General features: G+C 38.2%; 1 protein-coding gene across 1 annotated transcript in view; it reads right to left on the reverse strand.

The window, feature by feature from the left end:
- Window positions 1-22176, reverse strand: part of ARID2 (AT-rich interaction domain 2) — a 180470-nt gene extending 158294 nt beyond the window's left edge. The window contains exons 1-3 of the mRNA XM_065934570.1: window positions 21941-22176; window positions 21733-21826; window positions 20562-20659 (exon numbers count right to left, since the gene is read on the reverse strand). Coding sequence (XP_065790642.1) covers window positions 20562-20659; window positions 21733-21826; window positions 21941-22032 — 284 coding nt within the window. The 5' untranslated portion in view covers window positions 22033-22176. The remainder of the gene's footprint in view (window positions 1-20561; window positions 20660-21732; window positions 21827-21940) is intronic.
- Between the last annotated feature and the right edge of the window lie 1140 nt (window positions 22177-23316).

Raw genomic sequence — 23316 nt, forward strand, 5'->3', positions numbered from 1 at the left:
AGCGACTTTTCACTTCACTTCAAGCTTTGTGATCACTATTTAAAAATCACTCACAAGTAGGGAAAATATAGAAATGTTCAAACCAAATTCAGTCGGTTTAGTGTCAAAATAAGATTCCAAGTTAACAACAAAGCCCCACATATTCCACTAGATCATTTTTCTTACTCCCAAACACTTTTTCCAAAATAATCCACATATACTAGTTACACAAATGCATGTCCAGGAATACCCAATATTAGAAAACAAATTCTAAAGAACTCTGAATGGAAATGTACCTGTCTTCAGTTCAGCCTGATTTCATCATGCATATAGATAAACACTTATCCCGACTAGATCCTGTTTCACACGTTTTTGGAAAACGGAAAGGAAAAAAGATTGTTAAGTTACTGGAGCAGAAGTGCTGAGATCAAGAGCTTGTTAAGAAAAAAAAAAAAGTGGGATTTCCCTGGTGGTCCAGCGGTGAAGAATTTGTCTGCCAAGGCAGGCGACACGGGTTCAATTCCTGGTCTAGGAGTTTCCGTATGCCACGGAGCAACTAAGCCTGTGCACCACAACTGCCGAGCGTACGGGCTTACCTGCCGCAGCCAGCGCCCTGGAGCTCCACACGAAAGGTCGCCCGCCGCCACGGCCAGGGCGGCCCTGCTCGCCGCCACTAGAGAAAGCCTGCACATAGCCACAAAGATCCAGCAGAGCCAAAAACAAATACTTTTTTAAAGTGAACGTAGAGATGAAATTGTAAAAAGTTCCTTTCTGCACAGAGCTACAAGATAAACTGAACTAATATATAAATTCCAAAAGGCTATATGCCTGTAAACTAATGATGCTGGCTGTTGGCTATGTAGTCACTAAGTTGAGACCAACTCTTTGCAATCCCTGTTTTTTTGTTTGCTTATTGATTCCACATATAACTGAGATCATATGGTATTTATCTTTTTCTGTCTGACTTACTTCACTTAGCATAGTACTAACCTCAATGATACAGACAAAAGATTGGTGGTTGCCTGAAGGTGGAGTTGGGGTGGGAATTGGGTGATGGGGGTCAAAAAGTACAAATTACCAGTTATAAAATGAGTAAGTCATAGGGATGTTATGTACAGCATAATGACTATGGTTAATAATACTGTATTGCAAATGAAATTGCAATTTGTATTGTATTCAAATGAAAGAAGCTGGCAGAGTATATCTTGAAAGTTCTAATCACAAGGGGAAAAAATCAATTATGTATGTGAGGGATAAATTAGGAGTTTGGGATTAAGAGATATACCCTACTATATACAAAATAAATAAACAATGACCTATTATATAGCATAGGGAACTATACTCAGTATCTTGTAACAACTTGTAATGGAAAAGAATCTGAAAAAGAATAGATATAACTAATCACTTTGTTGTACACCTGAAACACAACATTTAAAATCAACTCTACTTCAATTAAAAAATAAAATAAAATTTAAAAAATCAACTATGTAAGATGACCAAAGTTAACTGAACTTGTTGTGGTGATCATTTTGCAATGTATACAAATATTGAATCACTTACATCGTACATCTGAAATTAATGTATAGTTATGTCAATTTACTTCCATTTTAAAAGTGCGAAATATAGAAGCAGTAATTCAAATATTTTATCTGAATATGTGATAAAAATAATATCCTACTTTCTGATCACTCAGGCAGGTGTGTCTGTCATTCCCGCCACTACTTCCCCCTAATTCACATCTATACCAATGTAAAACTAATTATCCCCCAAACATCATTTTTATCAAGAATTTATTCGTCTTCTAAAACAATAACAAAAAACAACAGAAATCTCACATCCTTGCTATATACAGAATAATAAAGGTCAAACATCTTGCCCTGATTTCAGGTCTCCCATAATGTGGTACCTATCTTTGGTCACCATCTTACCTTCCATCAATCACATGCACAAACCCTCTGATGGGGTTCATTTACATCATTTACAAAACTAAATGATGGTAGGTTCATTTACTAAACTAAAACATATTGCATACCTTCATTTCCCACTTTCCTCATACTAAAAAGTCTTCCATCTTCCCCCCTCCAACTAGTCTTTTGAAGCAAAGCTCAAAGAGGCCTCTTCCATAAGCTTCTCTCTACTCTCAAAATAAACTGATTTCCTTCTTTTCTTACTTCAGTGACCCTTTTCAGCATTCATTCATCAATCCCATTAGCCACACAATAAATGCCTATGCACTAAAGCACTGTATTGATGGGGCTATAATGATATATAAAACTAAGTCCCTACATCTTGGGCTAACAGTGCTATACAGAGACAGACATGAAAAAGTCATTACAGCAATGTTTATAAAACAGATATAAATGGGAGGGAAGCGGGACCCTGAATGAAGAAGGATCACTTAAGCTGTTTGAAAAGTTAACAGAAGGTTTTTTAGAGGTGACAGTTATGTTAAAAATTTTCAAAGACAGATAGGAGTATGTCAGGCACAGAAAAAAAGGAAAGGAGTTCCAGGCAGAGAAAACAGCAAATACAAAGGCAGAAAAATGAGAAAAACTTATAGAAAACTCTAAACAGAAAAGTATGGCTGAAGTACAGAGTACACTAAGTCTACCAACACATACTAACTGCTCATTCACCAAACCTCAAAACAAACGAAAGAAGACACAATATCTCCTCAAAGAATGTGCAAGAATATGGCACCCAACTGATTAGCACAGTTAATTCAAACAAAAGAAGCAGTACCCAGCACTTAACTTATAAAACAGATACTGTGGTAGATACCCAAAATAGAGAAATAAAGAGCACGGCTCTTGCTCTGAAGGAGTTAATGTTTTACTAAGAAAAGACAGAGTCAGTTTACCGTAGACAGATTTTTAGGTTCAACCTTTATGACAAAGGACTAAGAGAAAATATGCTAAGATATGATATTAATGTGTGTTGTGCTTAGTCACGCAGTCATGTCCGACTCTTTGCGACCCCGTGGACTGTAGCCCACCAGGCACCTCTGTCCATGGGATTCTCCAGGCAAATATACTGGAATGGGTTGCCATGCCCTCCTCCAGGGGATTTCCCAACCCAGGGATCAAATCCAGGTCTCCCGCATTGCAGGTGGATTCTTTACTGTGTGAGGCACCAGGGAAACCCAAGAATACTGGAGTAAGTAGCCTATTCCTTCTCTAGGGGAACTTCCCGACCCAGGAATCAAACCGAGTTTTCCTGCACTGCAGACAGATTCTTTACCAGCTGAGCTACCAGGAAGTCCATGAAAGTGAAAAGTAAGTTGCACAGTCCTGCCCGACTCTTTGTGATCCCATGGACTGTAGCCCACCAGGAGGATCCTCTGTCCATGGAATTCTCCAGGCAAGAATACTGGAGTGGGTTGCCTTTTCCTTCTTCAAGAGATCTTTCTGACCCAGGGATCGAACCCAGGTCTTGTGCATTGCAGGCAGATTCTTTACTATATGAGCCACAAGCCTAGTTCAGATGATATTAATAGTGCTCATTATTTTCCCCTCCTATTTTCTAGATTGTGTACAGTGAGCATGTGTTACTAAACTATGATAATTAAGAAAAATAAAGTTTGTAATTGAAACAGTATGAAACTTGATATCTGATAGGTTCTCAGAAAGTATCTGAGTAGGTATCTGCTACTTTAAGCCTTAAAATTTTAGATTTGAAACTTCAGATACCCAAAATATTGCTACTTATCGCCACCTCAAGAGCTATGAAAACTCGTTGGCACAAATCCTCATTTTTCACCAACTATTAGCCTTCTAACATGGCATCCATTCCTATCATTTCATGGCTAATAGATGGGGAAACAATGGAAACAGTGACAGGCTTTATTTTCTTGGGCTCAAAAATCACTGCAGATGTTGACTGCAGCCATGAATTTAAAAAATGCTTGCTCTTGGAAGAAAAGCTATGACAAACCTAGAAGGCATATTAAAAATTGGAGACATTACTTTGCTGACAAAGGTCCGTATAGTCAAGGCTATAGTTTTTTCAGTAGTCATGATTAGATGTCAGAGTTGGACCATAAAGAAGGCTGGGTGCTGAAGAATTGATGCTTCTGAGCTGCGATGTTGGAGAGGACTCTTGAGAGTCCCTTGGTCTGCAAGGAGATCAAATCAGTCAAACCTAAAGGAAATCAACCCTGACTATTGATTGGAAGGACTGATGCTAAAGCTGAAACTCCAATACTTTGGCCACCTGATGTGAACAGCAGACTCACTGGAAAAGACCCTGATGCTGGGAAAGACTGAAGGCAGGAGAAGAAGGAGATGATAAGAGGATGAGATGGTTGAATGGCATCACTGACTCAATGGACGTGAGTTTGAGCAAGTTCCAGAAGATGGTAAAGGACAGGAAAGCCTGGCGTGCTGCAGTCTATGGGGTTGCAAAGAGTTGGACACGACCAAGCAACTGAACATCTCTCCATGCTTCTGCCCTTGACGCCCACCCTTCATCCATATATAAAGAGCACCCAGAGAGATCCAGATAATAGCATTTTACTGCTCAAAATACTCCAGTGGCTTCAGTAAAAGGCAAGGACTTAACAAAGGCCCTACAAGATCTTCCACCAGCCTTCTCTTATCTCTATGATCTAATCATCTCCAACTCCTCTCCTCTTTACTAACTCGAGCCAGAATGGCCTCCTTGCATTTTTTGAACACACCAAGCATGTCCATTGCTCTTTTGACTTTTATCCCAGATAGCCACCTGGTTTGCTCCTTCATCTTCCTTGGGTCTTTATTCAAATACCATCCTCTTAGACTTCCCAGTCCACTCTATCTAAGGATGTAACACTCTCCCCATCCATAAACTACCTCCTTTATCTGCCTTTTTTTTAATTGCACTTATTATAATCTAATATAACTGCTTTTACTTATTTACTGCCTATCTCCTTCAGCTCCAAAGGGGAAAGATTTTTCTGTTTCCATTATTGATGTATGTCTAGTGCATAGAATAGTGTCTGAGAGATGAAAAATGATCAGTCATTTTTCACCGAACCAGTAAAGGGCAATATTCTGTATTGGTTAAAAGTTTGATCTCTGGTGGCAGACCTGGATCAAATTCCAGCTCCACCAGTTTGTAGTTGTGTGACCTTCTGCAAGTTACTTAACTTCTCTAAATCTTAGTTCCCTCATCTATAATGATGTTGGTATCAATCTTATAAGGAGGTTTTGAGTATTAGAATAATGAAGGTTGAGCAAAATGCCTGGAAAAAAGTGAAGTTCAATCAATGTTAGCTATTATGATGATAACGAACATGCCTGACCCCCAAAGTGCCTCCAACATTTCCAGTATCCAGTTCTTCAGAAATAGTAGTTATTTGCAAAATCCTTGGATCTTCACATGATAGTATGAATGGTATGAACAAAATCAGTAATACTCTGTTATCCACTCTTTCCTTATACAGGATTCTATTCTATTTTAGCTTATAAAATGAGATGGAGACACATCACTGTCTATTTAATCTAAGAAAAAAAAATTAAGTGCTACATAAAATTGTACAAAATGCCACATTAATCACAATGCTAGTTTATATTCTACAACTAGAACTAACTCCTGGTGCTTGTTTCATAATACCACACAAGAAAAGGTTATGCTTAGGGCCACATTGATGGCATACTAAACTACTAATTCCATTTAGAATTTCTCAATTCATTCAGAATTCCCCAAATTAGATTGCCATTTGCTAAGAGGCCCACCATACCTGCCTGAGTTTCTAAGAACCTCCCGAAGGCAGGGGATCTGACTCAGTCCCAACTATAAAGTATGAATACTGAATCAGGAGCTTTAAGATTACTTTAAGATTACTTTTAGCAACGACAAAGGCTTTTCCCCTCATCTCTAAGAATAGGAAAATGTCTATTTTGTACAGTTGTAAAAATCCAGTGGGGTGAATATTTGTAAAAATGAATTCTACTATAAACTGTACTATGGTACATGTCTTATTGTAAAATGATACATTAAAAGATTTTAAGTAAAAAGCCACAATCCCACAACTACCCCAACCATTTCATATTCCCTTTAGGAGCTTGTCTTCATACACTTTTTTATAAAGATGAAATAATGTGTACTTCAGAGAAAACAATACAGCACCCTTTTTAGAGTCAGATGGCCCAGGTTCAAATACTAACTCCTAAAATTACTGTGTGACCTTGGACAAAATTCTTAAACTCTTTTGTCCTATTTTCTCTTCTATAACATCAGCATAATAGTAACAGTATCTATGTGATTGGGAGGTAGGAAGAAGAAATAAATTATTGTAAAGCATTTAGTATAGTGCTGGGCACAAGCCAAATTCAATAAACAGGTAGGAAAAAACAAAATCCTGCTTTTTAAAAACTTAAGATGATGTCATAAAACCAAAAGTACATTATTATCTAAAGTATCACAGAAAGATTCTTCAAAAGGATCTCTAGGATACTTTACCTTGACTGATTTTAAAATAAATCTCCCTATACATTCCTTTGTTTAGATATTTTACAATGTATAATAAAAATCATCTATTGCTTCATACTTCCAGTAGAGGTCTCCATCTAAAAAATAATGTATCTGACTGAAAACTTTAAATTAGTATTCCTGGTTATTTAAGAAAAAAAAAAAAGTGGCCAGCTTTACCAAATATGTTAATTTAAGTTTTTCCAAGAAAAACATTTAAAATAGGGAATACTTAGAGAAAAAGCGACTTTTCCCAGTGATTGTTATTCTGTTGTGGGCTTTCCAGTAATACTCACCTCTCTTACAAACATAATCCTCTGAACAGGAAAGAGAAAGAGATAAGACTGCAGGGTACAAATGACAAATCATGTGCATATTTATCAGCACCCCCAGCCAACAATTTAATACCTATGTCTCACAGACGGTATAAGTCAGTAAAATCATCTTAAAGTTAAAGTAAAGGTCATGTTTTGTAGTAACAAAGAAAGCTCAGCACCTTCTACAGGTATTCCTTTTAAATCACAGTAAGTAGTAAAGACAGCTCTCAATTGGCCTCTACATTCCCCCTCCCATCATTCAGCAATAGTGATGTAAAACAAGTCAATTATTCTCATGCAGGCCCACCAGGAAAAATATCCTTGTTTCTAGCCTACCAAAAAGCCAGGGACTAGACCACCTTCTTAGTTAGTTAGTTAGTTAAGTCGCTCAGTCATGTCCAACTCTTTGCGAACCCATGGACTGTAGCCCACCAGGCTCCTCCGTCCATGCGATTCTCCAGGCAAGAATACTGGAGTGAGTTGCCATTTCCTTCTCCCTTAATTCAAAATAATGATGTTACGAACTGATAGATTCAGTAGTCATAGCCAATGGTTGTTATAGTTCTTGCTCCTATTTTTAGGAATCTAAGTTTTTAGACTCCTCAAGCAAATCTGCATATAATATTTAATGTCTACCTCAACTTAAATCCTTTAAGGTATAAAACTTAAATGTACAAGGTAAATATCTATATAACTGATATGATAAAAAACTGACCAAGAAATTACGAAGCAATTTGCTTGAAGCTAAAAAACAGTTCTGTATGTGTGCATGCACAGATACACATAGACTTATTTAAACTAATCCCCATAGTTTATAAACAGGGTTAAAGGAGGAAAGCTCCAAGCAACTCTCAGAACTTTAATATCCAAAGCAGGACTTTAATATCCAAATTGTATCTAATTCTGAGAAGAAAATATACAATGTAAAATATAACACATTTGATTTAGTGATGATGGATTTAATGGATTTAAATGGATTGACCGAAACACCTAAGATTTCAGGTTGTAACTAAAGTGTGAATTTGCTTTTCATCTCCTCACAGTAGATAACCTATAAAGATAACTTTTAAATAAAGACAATTACTTCTTACGTTGAGAATATAAAAATCAAACCACTATCAAATCATAGTTTATCCTAGTCTTAATAACATAAAAATCAACCAATGAATTAAAAATATAAAAAAAATTTGTCTTGTTTTTGTATAAAAAGTGATGCAATGGCCAGCAAAGAAAAAAATAGTGAAGAGTTTTAAACGGACAAATAGATAAAGAATTTTCCTCCAAAGTTATCATCTAATATTTTAGCTGATTTTTATTTGTTAAACTGCTAGAATGTGAGAAATATTCACATTCAAACATAAGCCACAAAATAAGGTTCAAAATTTTTAATAATCAGTATTAATTAGTTCCTCTCAAGCAGTTATTATCTGTTATTACAGATTTTAAAAAATCAAACACTAGTGGACAAACATATGAAGGATATCACTAAATCTGACTTTCAAGTCTAATAGTATTGTTCATTCAATAAACAAGCATAGAAATACTATTAATATGTTAACAGAACATATGGAGTTAAGACTGCATCAAGGGGACTTTCCTGGTGGTTCAGTGGTCGGAGATCTCACATGCCTTGTGGCCAAAAGAAAGAAGACTGCATCAAGAACACACATCAAGCAGTGTGTTATTCAATGAGGAAATAATAGAAACATAAAACTAAGGTCAGTATCAACACACGGAAAAGATGCCCTCATCTCCCCAACTATTTAAAGGTGGCCAATATAATTAGACAAAAGAAAATTATTAAATGCATAAAATTTAGAAAAAAAGTAAAGCTATATCTACTTGCAGATGACATATTAGTATGTCTAAAAACTTTCTTAATCAATGATAACTAATACAAATGACAAAAAAATTTAGTAAGGTGTCAGATTACAATTAAAAAAACACAATAACTTTCATATATAAATAAACAGCAACTACTGAGAAGATACAATGGAAAACTACACTTACAATAGCAAGAAAAATGATAATATACTTAAGAATAAATTTAAGAAATGTCAAAAACCTATAAAAGGAAAACTATTTTATAAACTCCTGAATGACACAAACTTTGGCCACCTCATGTGAAGAGTTGACTCATTGGAAAAGACCCTGATGCTGGGAGGGATTGGGGGCAGGAGGAGAAGGGGACGACAGAGGATGAGATGGCTGGATGGCATCACCGACTCAATGGATATGAGTCTGAGTAAACTCTGGGAGTTGGTGACGGACAGGGAGGCTTGGCGTGCTGCGATTCATGGGGTCGCAAAGAGTTGGGACACGACTGAGCGACTGAACAGACTGACTGAACTGAATGACACAGAAGGATCTGAACAGAAGACTTCCGTTTTTCCTGGATGGGTAAATGCAACATCATCATTTCCATTCTCCTAAGGTAATTGTTTTTAATTTAATATGATCCCCATTTTTTTAAAAAAAAAGCTTTTTACTGAAACTAGAACAAATTAACGCTAAAAGTGAAAGTGAAAGTCCCTCAGTTGTGCCTGACTCTTTGCAACCCCATGAACTATACGTCCATGGAATTCTAGCCAGAATACTGGAGTGCGTAGCCTTTCCCTTCTCCAGGGGATCTGCCCAACCCAGGGATCGAACCCAGGTCTCTCGTATTGCAGGATTCTTTACCAGCTCAGCCACAAGGAAAGCCCAAGAATACTGGAGTGGGTAGCCTATCCTTTCTCCAGTGGATCTTCCCGACTCAGGAATCCAACTGGGGTCTCCTGTATTGCAGGTGGATTCTTTACCAACTGAACTATCAGGGAAGTCAACACTAAAGTTCATATTAAAACAACAACAACCACCACCACAAAACTCCTGTTAAAAAAAAAGAACTATGAGATGAGAATGGCACTACTAAATATTAAAACATGCTATAAAAAGTCACAATAATTATAATATAGTGAGATACCATTTCTTAAATCCCCAGATCAGGAAAACTTCAAAAGCTTGACAAACATATGGCAAAGCTATGGCAAACAAGCATTCTCATATACTGCTGATGGAAATGCAAAATAGTTCTCTCCTACCTGGAGAGAATCTGCTGGGAATTTGGCAGTACTTAACACAATACATATGAATTTACTCTTTGATTATGACATCAACCTTCGTTTTTGCAATTTAATCTGTAGATACATCTCCAAAAACTTGAAAATAGCTTTATATAGATTTGCAAATTATTCATATGGCATTATTTGCTATTGTAAAATACTGGGAACAATCTAAGTGTCATTATATAGGAGACTGGATGTATAAAGTAAGATATATTCACACAGTGGAATACTATGCAGCTGTAAAAGGGGAGAATTTTATGAACTTACTAATAGTCGAGGTAAAAAAGCAAAATAAAAAGTAGTGTGCATTCTTCACTTTAAAATGGGGAACCAAAAATACATGTATGTATTTCTTTACTTTTATAAAATAAAACAAAAAAAAAACCAGGAAGGATAACCAGAAACTGGTTGGTTGGTTACCAACAGAGCATGGGCAAGAATGGGGTAGAAGTGGTAGGGAAGTAAATAAGGTAGAGGGTAACCTCCAAGTGTATCTTTGCTTCAATTTTGATTTTATAATCTTATTAAGGATTTTACATACTCATAAATAAAATTAAAGGAACAAATGATGGGGAAAACAGAAAGCTGAATACAAAAGGAAAAAATATGAACTTTAAAGTTCTAAGTGAAAACAATACCCCCAAAAAAAGAATCCAAACACTGTGAATTTTTTAACACAGTTATTAACTGAATATAAAAAGAAATGCAAACAAATCTGCAACTCTACTTCACAGGTTTGTTGTTTGTAGTTGTATGGCTATAAGGATTCTGAAACTATTCTCTGTGTTACAGAACTAACAAGACAAATACACTGGTGTTGGAAACTTGTGTTCTAAAGACAGTTTAAGGAAGATACATAGAGTGGAAGAAGGCAAGAGAAAACTTGTGCAGACTTAATTAGAGATATCAGTATAGCCTTATGATTTGCACAATACATATATTTACATTTAAAATAAGTAAACTTTCTAACTTTGTCCTCTGAAAGGGCCTATAAGAAAAGATAACCCCAAAACAATGAGCATATCTATCACCCAGTTCTTGGACTCTATATACCATTCCACACCAAAAGGAACCAGGACTTCTAGAAGAAATAGCTGATGCCAGAGCAAGAAAAGCAAAACACAGCTGACTCTAGAAGATCTTATTTCGTCAGAATGCAAGAAAGAGCTAAGAAATAATAATAGCTTGTTAAAAAATACAAAGGAGGCAGCTTGAATGGGCTCCTCTTGGTCAAACTTCAGCAGCAAAATAAAACAGACTTTAACCCACTGTATAATATAAATATTTAATAAACAATAAACAATATTTTCCTTATCATAGATTGCCAACTAATATAGATGAAATGATAAAATTAGACAATAAATGTCATATAGTCATCATAATTGATTCAGACAAGATTCATCAATGGATATTTCAACTACTGGGCAAAGTGTGATGGTAAGTAAGCTATTTACAGTCTCAAAGTACATCTCCGAGGGTTACTGGCTGATTACAAAAGAGAAAATGGAAACTTTACGGTGGAGAAACCAGGAGGACACCACCTTAACCAAAGCCATTATCAGTAATAATAGGACAAAGTAACATCATATGCTTCTTGCCAAAAATGCTTAACCTAAATCTAATCCTGAAAAAAACCTCAGAAAAATCCAAATTTTATAGTACAGTTGGCTTTTACTCTTCAAAAATGGTAATATCACAGAAGACTGGAGAACTAAAGATGTGACAACTAAATATGATACAAGATTACAGTTTAGGGATGGGTTGGTATGACTGCTATAAAAGACACCTTTGGGACAACTGGTAAAATTTGAATAAGATTTGTATCTGATACAAATAATACGACTATATTCACATTGCTTTCTGAAACTGATCATTATACTATTATCACAATAATCAAATTCAGAAAACTTAACATGAATATAGTCATATTATCTGTATCCCCAATGGCTCAAGGGGTAAAGTATCCGCCTGCAATGCAGGAGACACAGGTTGATGCCTGGGTCAAGAAGATCTCCTGGAGATGGAAATGGCAACCCACTCCAGTATTCTTGCCTGGAGAATACCACAAAAAGAGGAGCCGGCAGGCTACACAGTCCATAGGATTGCAAAGAGTTGGACACAACTGAGTGACTAAACACGCAGGCGTGCACACTATTATTACACAAGATAACTTTTTTCCTTAAGTAATATACACTTATATTTAGGAGGAAAGTCAGTGTAACTGCAATGACAGCAAATGATTAAATGACAGTAACAACAACAATAATACGTGTACATACATATACAACATCACATATAAAAAGGAAACTACAAAGCAAATATGGCAAAACAACAATTGGTGAATATAAATAAAGTGCAAAAAAGAATGTACATATAGACAGCAAAAAAATTTAACAATTTTGAAAAAAGAAAACATGGGAAGAAAGAAAATAATAGGTTTATTATTTCTCTCTCAATCAGATTCTTATTACTATATTAATACATTGCAATGTAGAGCTACCTGGAAAAACTACTCAAAAATTCAGAAGTTTGACTTTTTAATGGTGTAAACTAAAAAGATTATACCAAATCACTTAAGCACTCTTGACCTACTACTACTTGTGAGTACATTTGGAGGTACAGCCTGCTAAGGTACTAAATATTGTTTATGAAATACTTAGTGGTCTGATCTGAGCTCAAGTACTTTGAAAATTCACTTGATCTATGAACCATTATGAAAAGTGTGATCAACTTGGGCATTATTACTGACACATTTAAATTCAGCCCCATTTCTAAAGTACTACAGGTTAGGTACCAAACTGCAGCCTCGTTTTTGTCCTATTTTAACAGAATAATGTTCCCACTTAGTAACATAAAATATTATATTAACATTTTATTTAAAATAACCAATTGGCTAGGAGAGGGGCAAAAACAAATTTCATCTGAAAACACCTCACCATGAAAGATGTGTATAACTATACAATTAACATCATCTCTGTGCAGAGCAACTGATCATTGGACACTAAAAGTAAGAATTTACCAAGTACAATAGTTAAGAACTCAGAAACAAAGAACAGAATTAAAGATAACTTGCCACATATCACAATAAGGTATATATTCAAACAAAAGATTCTTACATAACTTTTTTCAAATCCTGCTTCATAAAAAGCAACGTTTTGGTTTGGTCCCTTTATATGGTAATGAAAAAAGTCATTTATTAAAAGAAACAAAAGGTAGACATTCCTAGGTCATGGAATATACTCAAAGATATTTAACAACTGTGGATGATGTAGGGTTATGTCTAAGACAATGCTGTGTAAAATGTTAAGTAAGTCTACAGCCAGAGAAGGAAATGGAAACGTAAGGGGAGAAAGTGCAGTTTGAAATACATAAAATAAACCTTACTGAGTGGCAGTTATGGCTGACGCTTAGGATTGAAAGCTGGATATAACCTACAGCCATTTTTTTTTTTAATAGCCCATATGCTCCAGAAGAAAAGAGTTTGAGTGGTGTAAAGAAATTCTTTTCTAAGTGTTATTTTTTTATGAGATTAAATAATAGCAATTACTTCTGAAATTTGAAATGATAAAACTAAAACTTCACATATGAAAATGGTTTGAAAAATGAAGATTAAGTGCATGAAACAAAATAAGCTATTGCTAGTATTGTTATTTTTAAAGGAATTTATACGATATAAGTTAACTCCCCTAAGCAGTATTGGCATAGACCAACAAAATCCTCACAAAGAGGAAAAAGCATTCACTAAATTCAATAAAATAAATGACATTCCATCTGGGGAAAATATTACAAAAGTCCTACTTTTTAAAAAAACTAGATATTAAGAAAATTTTATTTTTAACTAATTTTTTAAAATCCAAATTACTATACAAATACATTTAGGATAGGTTCAAATTGGTAGTTCATTTATCCTTTTTTCCTCCCTCAACTGAAATGGAGCCCTTGGGTTACCTTCTCTAGAGCCCGGAAACAAAACAGGGTGCATCCAGGCTCTGCTTAGAGATGACAGGTGCAGCTGGAGCAGGTGCCCCTAGACCAGGTGTCACCTAGAGGTTTTGTTCTGGATGCAGCCCTGGCCAACATGTGGACGCCAAGTTAAACCAGTTATCTCAGCAACTAAATCGGTTTAATTACAATACTTAGATCAGCTGCTCTCAAACTTCAGTGTGCTTAAGGATCACCTGGGGCATACTTTTAAAAAATACAAGGTTTTATTCAGATCATTAATACTTAAAATCCTGATTAATCTTAACACCACTAAAACAGGACAACTGAACACTACACGCCTCACAATGTGATGAAAGCACAGCACACCACCCGTTAAAGAATGAGAAAGAGACGGCAACCAGCCCAGCGCTCCTGCCTGGGGAATCCCGCGGACAGAGGAGCCTGGAGGGCTACAGTCTACGGGCTCCCGAGAGTCGGACACGACTGAGGGACTAAACACACACAGAACCTATTCAAGAATGCCTAAAATACTAAACTTGAAGTTTTTCAACATTTAGATCTAATGTTAATAGTTTCTAGGAAATAAATTCAGGGGATAGAGGAACAGGTTAACTGACACTAGAAGGAAGCAGTCAACCAAATTCAAAATTTAGGGCATTCTAAAGAAAGATCCCCTGGAGAAGAAAATGGCAATCCACTCTGGTATTCTTGCCTGGGAAGTCCCATGGACAGAGGAGCCTGGTGGGCTACTTTCGTGGGGTTGCATAGAATTGGACACGACTTAGGAATTAACAGCAACAACAAAGGACAACTGACCCCATTATTTCAATAAACCAATGGCATGACAGGAAAAGGAAAAGGGAACCGTCAAGAGACTAATGAGATAAAAGAGCCAAAACAAGAGATTTAGCCCCACCATAAAATCCTCTTGCAAGAAGATGGGGTAGACCTGCAAACACTGACTTAGATATTAACTGAAGTATGAATATAGCATTTGGGGGCAATAATTCATAATGCAGCATCTACTCCTAGATATCACTAAGAGATTTCAGTTCCAGCAATAGATCTTTGCAATGTACCTAGTCACAAGGAGTATATATAATGAAGAACTGAATTAACTTTGAATTCATAGCATAATGAATACTCAGGAAGTATCCAAGCACAAGTGATATTTTTTAATGCTTGAAACCAAAAAAAATATATGTTAAGACTCCATTTCAATAACAAAGTTCTTTGAAAACGCACTAATAAAATTCACAAAATTTGAAAGATACTGAGTGACAATTTGCTCTGAACCATCTGTTTATTTCAGGTTCCCCAAAAGTTTAATTTACTAAGAGAATCCATTAATAAACTTTATGATAGGTAATCAATATGAGCATCAATCAATATATATACATTTTTGTGTACTTATGACTAAAAAGAATCAACCTGCCTACTTACTGGGCTCTACTATGGATAACTGAACTAGTCATGTTATTTACATTTATTTTAAAGCCAATACTTTTGCTTTCCATAAAAATTACAATTACAATTTCAAACCATAAAATATTTGATGACAATCTTTAGTTCTAACATCTCTATTTTTAGCTCCAGGAAGTTGGGTCCTTAAACCAAAAGCTACTTCTAAACAGCTTTCCCTGAAATCAAAATTCATAATTATGACCTCTGTTTTTAAAATGGTAAAACTGAAGCATATACAGACTTTAGCATGTCTATTACATTTCAATAAAAATAATTACTATACCACAAAACAATGTGACCAGTGATTCAGCTACCTTTCTCTCCTTGGCAATGAACACAAGATAATTTTAATGTCCCCTACTGGAACAACTATTTAAGTGTTAACAATATAATTTTGCACAGCCATTGATAAAGGTAAACAACTTAATAGCTCCATAAAAATCATTTAAATCTGTATTTATATATGTCTATATAAATACACATAATTATTTCTCATTTTCCACACTTAAAATTTTTTTTCCTTAACTCTCATTTATTCTAGCTCAGGGTCTCCCAAACTGTGCTCCACAGAACTTAGTAGGTGTTCCTCAAACATTCCCCTGCGATGAGTGGTGATGTTTGGGAACCACCATTTACTACAGGTGGCGGGAGGGAGGTAATAGTGTTTCTCCAAATTGTCTTAAGATCCACAATGCACAGTAACCAAATAAAGCCTCTATGAAGTCCCTCAATAAAGTAACACAAATTTAGCATTGTTATAATGCTCATATTCATTTCGCTTTTCAAGGAGATTTCAGGGAAACAACTGCTTCATACAGCATAAATTAGGAATCTCCACTCTAACTAAATACCCAAGAGTGTGGTGAGGATGGTGGTGGCATATCAAAGAAATAGAGAGAACCCCCCCACCACAACTCCTTATGTACCAATTCAAGCAAACCTTATTTTTACTAATCAACTTCAGTAGGGACTATACCACTCAAGAAAATGCCCAATAAGCAGTCTCCCCACAAATAATAACAACTCTAAATACTTTACCTAAAAACATATATTGAGTACTTACTCACTGACCAAGGCATTTAAATTCCAGTGAATTAAAATGTTTTTCCTTCCTTTTCCAACTTCCATTTCAGATTATAAAATATTCTAGAAGTGAGGTACTTCTCTATCAAAGTTACAGTGGATTTCACACGCAACCAACTACGAAAACACTGAATCCACAACAGAGATGAGGTGGGATTATAAAAAAGTGATTCTCTTTAGAAACAGACATTTTTACTTAACGGCTAAGGCAGAAAATTTAAATACAAAAAAACATATAAACATTTCTGGGAGTTACAGTTCTTAGTTTGCATCCTCAGTGAAACTATCCACCCTGGAAAGAGATTTATTTCTACTTGAGGGCAAATTTAAGTTGTTCACAACATGGTTTATAAGACACATCACCAGCCTAGCTGAGGTCTGAAAAGTCTTTCAACTTTTTCTACTTTCTACTTCTCCTTTCAACAAGTTTACATACCCTCCAAAATGTAACAGAATATCAAATGATATCGAAATGAGGTTTGTTCAAAATGAACAAAGGATAGAGTTTATAAAATTAATTTTTAAATGCATATGTAAATAATTTATTTAGATACAGTTTTTCTTCCAGTCTCCATATTACTTTCATTCCTTAAATAAGGAGAGCAAATCGCCATTTATCAATTCTATTGATACACAAACTCAACTTATTAATTTACTTATTTATTAAAATTTTGAAATTCTTTCATTTAACATCAAGTGATTCATAAAAGGCTTTCTCGTAAAAAAAAAAAGTGATCTACATGGTAGATACTAACTACTCAACACACAAGTGTATTTATTCTATTTACCTGATAAATGTAGATGTTCATTGCTGTAATTTAAGGGGAGGCTTCATCCACCAAGGGGGAAAAGAAGACTAAATTCACAGTAAAACTGAAAACTCTACAGTTAAGTTTCTGACTATTCCAAAGGTAGGTACATGTAAAACAGTTGTAAGAAAACCAGCAATATACAGTTTTGTACAACAAATTTTTTTAAGTCCAAGATATTCTACCTCTTTTTCAAAAAGTCAAGTGTTAGAAACATCAAGTTAATCTTGACTATAGCTGTACTTTTGGCATAAGTAAGCTAAAACAAAATTGTTCAACTAAAATATCTGAAATATTTACCTAAGTATTCACATCAAGTCTTTAAATTCTAAACAAAAAGAGCTGTAAATTGTCTCCCAATATTAGCACCAAAACAGAACAAAATATAAAATTAACTGAATAAATAAAGAACACATTGAGTATAAATATACTCAGGCATAAATTTAACCATAAGTAATTTCCAATTATATTTTAATTTCTTAAAATCACTTGTGACTAGAAAAGGGAATTCATAATTGACTGATTAAATATTACTGAACACATGTCAAGAATACAACTATTTTTTTGAATTAACAAATGCCTCTAAAGCCATTTAGACTTTTCTACTGTACTTTAACTTCTTCATCTATAACATGTAGGAAGTTGTATCTTATCTTTTTAAACTTATAAAGATAGTCCAATAATAAATATCTGTGGGATATACTGAGATGTACATGCCAAGAAAGGACCTAAGTGAAAACAAAATATATAGACACCATAGATGAGCAATAGCCAGACTTTTAAATGCCAATGTTAAAACAGTCAATTGCATTTTTAATTTTAGACTGTGAGAAATTTTTGTAAATAATCTACAACTGAATAATGTCGGATACAATCAAGCTAACTTTAGACAATTAAACTGAAGTCTCTATATTTAATGTCTATGCATCAAAATGAACACAAAAATGCTAGTGTATATACATATATACACATACATATATACATAGGCATATATATACACACACACATATCTATGTGCACACACGCCAGCGTATTAGCTTGCTCTTCTTTATTTAAACGTAGAATCATGAAACTACATCATAAAATACCAGGCTAACAACTACCCATCTAATTAATAATGAAACTACAGAAGAATGTCAGCAAATATTAAACTTGCAGAGTAAATGAGAACACATGGAATGACAATCTTACAGAAGTCAAATGAAACAGCCATTCATTATTTTTTTAAAAATTGGTCCACCTGTGATTTATAAAACACACTGCATTATCTACTCATCAGAAACCATGATATTCAATTCAATATATCAAAGAGGGAACTTATAAAGTCACTTGATTACTGTTTCTTACTATGAAGAGGCACTCTTATGGTTAAGTAACTGAATTACTGTGAAAGCTTGGCATCCTGTCTGCCAGTTAAGATTTTTCAGAGGAAGGTGTAAAACCCAGCATAATACATATCCTCTAACTGAGCAATATTACACCACTATGGAAAAAAATCTTCCAAGGTTGGTAGTACCCAGTTTGTGACCAGCATATTTCTTTTGTATTTCTTTACAAGCCATGCAAATCTTCACATGGTTTTATTTTCCAAAACAAATGCTTCAACTTTTTTCCTAGTAGCCTAGCTACAACCCTACAAAAACAAACCTGGAGAGTGACATATGGAGGAAAAACAAGTTTAGCTAAGGACATAGTTCAAAATGTAGCTTCTAATGAGAGCATAAAACTCAAATTGATCTGAGAACAATATAAAGAGTTCCAAACAATCTGGAAACTATATGGTTAAAAATAGTACCTATAGTATAATCAATGGATGATATGATCCAAAGATAGAAATCACAACTGGAAAAACAATATTTATGTAACTTGTAATAAACCTGGAGTTCTTCAGAAAAACACACATCCCATGAAACATATATATCATACAGTACCTTCTGGATACTGAAATCAATAAATCATCCAATAAGTATTAGATATAACTTTAAAACATGTATTTTAAACGGTCTAAAACCCAAATAATTCAAACTTATTATCAGAAAATCAGGACATGTATTAACAGTACTCCTCAGTATTATAACTGAAAAAATAATTATCACCACAAATGAAAAATTCTCTACTTCTCACCACATTACAAAATCAACAGCTTTGGAGGTTAATTTAGTTTTACTTTGCTTTTCGTTTCAATCCTTTATTTTAAAAAGCACTCTGACACATGCCATCACACAATCACAAGAGATAACTAACCATATTTAATATTTTCTAGACATCTGTGCAGCTCAGTAACTACTCACAAAGTTCTGTGAACTCTTCAGCTTCAAGCCTGAAGTCAATCTAAGATAGCCAATAGAAAGCACACCTGTGCAATTACTGCATTTCCTATTCTAGAATGCTGAACATAACACAGTATATCCACATTTGGATACTGCATTTGGAGCAATGATAAATGCCAAACTCAAATTACACAGTAGCCACACTGCCTAAAAAAGGCCATAACATCATTATTAAGAAACAAAAAAAATGAAGAGCATTATTTTAGTGTTAAATAACAAACACAACTAAAGAACCTCTGGATAACTAAATATGAAAAATAAATGACGACCTCATAATACATTACAATATGAAAGTATTCCTAGGAGAAAAACTCAGAAAAATTAATGCTGAATCACAAAATATATTATCTAAACTGTAGCGCATGCCAACTAAATAAGAAATGTACTTTGTCAAATAGTCAAAAAATGGGGAGAATGAAAGAAACTCCCAATTATAGTATTCCATTTTGTAGCATCCCTAATTTTCCTAAATAGATAACAATCCTTTTAAATGTTTTTCAGTCAAAAATTTCAAAAAAACATAATTTCTTTTAAAAAAACAATCCTGGACACTTAAGGCACCAACATGCTATGCTATGCAGAAAACATTCTACTGAAAATCTACTCACTAACACGGTTCCACATAGAGGTTTCATTTTTTAACAAAATCTTCAAGTCAGAATTTAAAAAGGCAAAGGAGTTTCCAAAACAAAGAAAAAATTTCCCAAGGGATACAAAGTTTCATTAACTATCTTGACTCTTTTACTAAGCATCACCTTTCTGCCCCTCTGTGGATATCAAGCAATCAATAACAATGTCACAAAAGAATGTTTATCAAGATGGGGGGTGGAGTGTCACCTGTAATGATTCTGTATGAAAAATGTAAACAATCCTAAAATAAGTGAGGAAAACTTTCACCTTCCTAGAACCTCCCTTGTGGATATTTAATGTTTCTCAGACTGAAATTAGCAGAAGTTTAGAAACTGATGTGCAAGGTTTGTTTCTTGCTTGGGGCTTTTCTTTTTTCTTTTTGCTAAAACAAATCTCCCCATAAGTCCCTTATTTCCCAACACTGTTGGAAGAGTCACCACTACTCACCGCAAGTAATACTGTTTTAAAGCAAAGGCAGCGTTAGAACAACTTCTGGGAAAGTTGAACTCTTCCACAATTTCTCCCCACTGATTCTTCTCAGAAACCTGTTAAAAACACAGCCACACTTGTCTGAAAGTGCACAATCCAAGAAAACTCTAACCTAACTCTGAAATAAATACCCATTCTACAGAGATCTGCAGATCCCTCAGGAATCGGTGGGTGATTCGGCTCGATCCGTAAGAGTAGCTAAGCAAGGGCTGCTTGAATCACTGTGTTTTCACCCGAGAGCCCGGTATTTAATAGCACTTGTTTTGTTTTGGGGGGCGGAAGGGGGGGTGTTGGTGGGTTTGTTTTGTTTTTGAAGCCCGGACAATAACCAATCGCAAGTCCCTCTGTCGCCCCCTTTTAAATCTCAACGCGGTCCGTTTACACTTTAAAAAAAAAAAAAAAGTTCAAAAGGATCAATACTGTTCCGGACAGCGACGTCCGCAGGTTCTGGGGGGGCCGGGGCCGGGGCCGATTCCGATCCCTCTCCCAGATCTATCCATCTCCATAGGCCCTTCTTTGAGGCCTACAGCTTCTGCCTAGCCTTGAAGCCTAAGATGGCTATTTGGAGACAGGTCCTGGTTTCTTTTGTTAGCTGTATAAACCGAGGGCGACGGGGCCGAGGCTGTGCCCCCGGCTGCCGGGATCATTTCGCAGCCGATTATCGATGTTAAACCTGCCCGCGCTAATTTTGAGTTGCACGAAAACTGCTCTCAGAGTCTGTGTGTCTCTGTGTCTCCGCCTGTGCTAGAGCGGCAGCGGCGGCAGAGCTGACTCGCGAGCGAGAGGGCGGGCGGGCGCGGGGCGGGCGCGGGGCTCGGGCGGGCGCCCCGCACGCCCGCACTCCCCGCCGCGGCGCTCAGACCCCGCCGGGCCGGCCGGGCACCGGGCAGGGCGCGAGCCGGCGCCGGGCCGCCCGCCCGCCGAGCCCCGCGCCCGCCGCGCGCACGCGAGCCACCAGGCCAAAAACAGCCCCGCCGCCGTCCGCCTCCGTGCCACCGGCTGGGAGCGAAAAGAACGCCTCTGGCCCCCGCAGGCCACCCCCCCGGCCCCGAGCGCCCACTCCGGGGTCAAAGGAGACTTTTTGGAGGAGGCCAGCGAGAGGGAAATACAAATTAAAACTTCCACTCACCTTCGCGAATCCGCCTAAAGTAGTGACTCTGGTGTAGAGACCGTGAAGATCCAGCTCCTTCCCACCCACCGCAGGGATTTTTTTAAAAGGCGACCTGCGGGAGAGAGAAAGCCCCGCACTTGTCAGCCGGGACCCCGCGGCGGCCCGAGCGGGAGAGCCCCGTTCGCCCCGGCTCGCCCCGGCGCTGCCCCCCCGGTTCTGCTCTCACCCTCTGCTGTGGTGGAACTGCCGCAGCTCGTCCAGGAAAGCGAGTCCCTTTCTCCGCTCGTCCGGAGGCGCCTTCCCCGTCGAGTTTGCCATTATTTTTTCAAAGGAGGTTTAAAAAAAACCCAGATCGGTGTTTTAAAAGCGCCCCCCGCTCCCAGCGCTTCCTACCAGAGCCCGGAGCCCATTCCTCGGCCGGCGGCGGCGGGGCTCAGTCATGGGCCGGCGGTGGCGGCGGCGGCGGCGGCGGCGGCGGCGCAGGGAGGGAGGGAGGGAGGGGGAGGAGGAGGAGGAGGAGGGGAAGGAGGGAGCAGGAGGCCAGGGGGAGAGGAGGGAAGGAGGGAGGGGAATTTCTAAAAAAGTTTAAAGAAATCGGAGCGAAACTAGAGGGGCAGGCGACTGCCGGATCCGCGCGAAGCCGCGGGGCGAGCGCGGCCCCCACCCCTTCCTTCCCTCCCTCCCGCGGCCCGGCTCTCGCCCGCCTCTCAGCGCCGCCGGCTCAGGCGGCTCGGCCCGGGGACGCGATTCAACATGGTGCTGCTGCCGGGGGCGCGCGAGCGGGCGAGGGGAAAGGCGAGCCGACGGTGAGGGGCCGGGGTGGCCGGAGGCCCGGGAGTTTCGGCGGCCGCGGCGGCGGCGGCGGCGGCGGCGGGGCTGGGGCAGGCGGGGCTGGGGGTGGGGAGGGGGAGGTCTGTGTGGTGGTTTGTGGAAAGCGGGGTGACAGCGTGTATTCCGGCCGCAGCTCCGCGGGGCCCTCGCACACATTCACGCGCGGCCTCGCGGCCGGGGCGTCCCCGGGCAGAAGGCACCGGCGGCAGCGGAGCCGCTGCGCGCCGCCCGCCCGCTTCCCTCCCCGCCAGCCTCCCTCTCTGCCGCCTCCAGCGTCGCCGCCACGGCCGGGCAGCCAGAGCCGCACAGCGACCCCCGAGGGCCGGCCGCGGCACTGCGCCTGACTCCACACCGCCCCGGCAGCTCCTCGCGGGGAACAATAGACTCGGCTCGCCGGGCTTAGGGTTCATCTGCAATGTGCCGCACATTTCACACGCACACAAAGCCGGCGGAAAGGGGGGAGGCGCGGGGAAACGGCCACTACCGGTTGTTCCAGGGTTAGGGGTGGAGGCGATGTTCGCGTCCCCGGCCCGGCAGTTGGCAGGGCCGCCTTGGAGTCCCCGCCCGCCCGACAGAACTGGTGTGGAAGGAAAGGAAGCCCAGAGGGGAAGCTCCTCACGCTAGCCTCGTTCACTGATCTGAATAAAGTCAACCTGTCACCTTTTCTTTTTTTATTAAGGTCTAAAAGAATCGGCTTTTCTGAGCCTTGCGGTGATAGTATTTGGGGGAGGGGGGAGCTGGTTAGCACATTTTCCATGAATTACCCACAAA

This window comes from Muntiacus reevesi, chromosome 4 (genome assembly GCF_963930625.1).
Source record: "Muntiacus reevesi chromosome 4, mMunRee1.1, whole genome shotgun sequence".
Classification (NCBI taxonomy): Eukaryota; Metazoa; Chordata; class Mammalia; order Artiodactyla; family Cervidae; genus Muntiacus; species Muntiacus reevesi.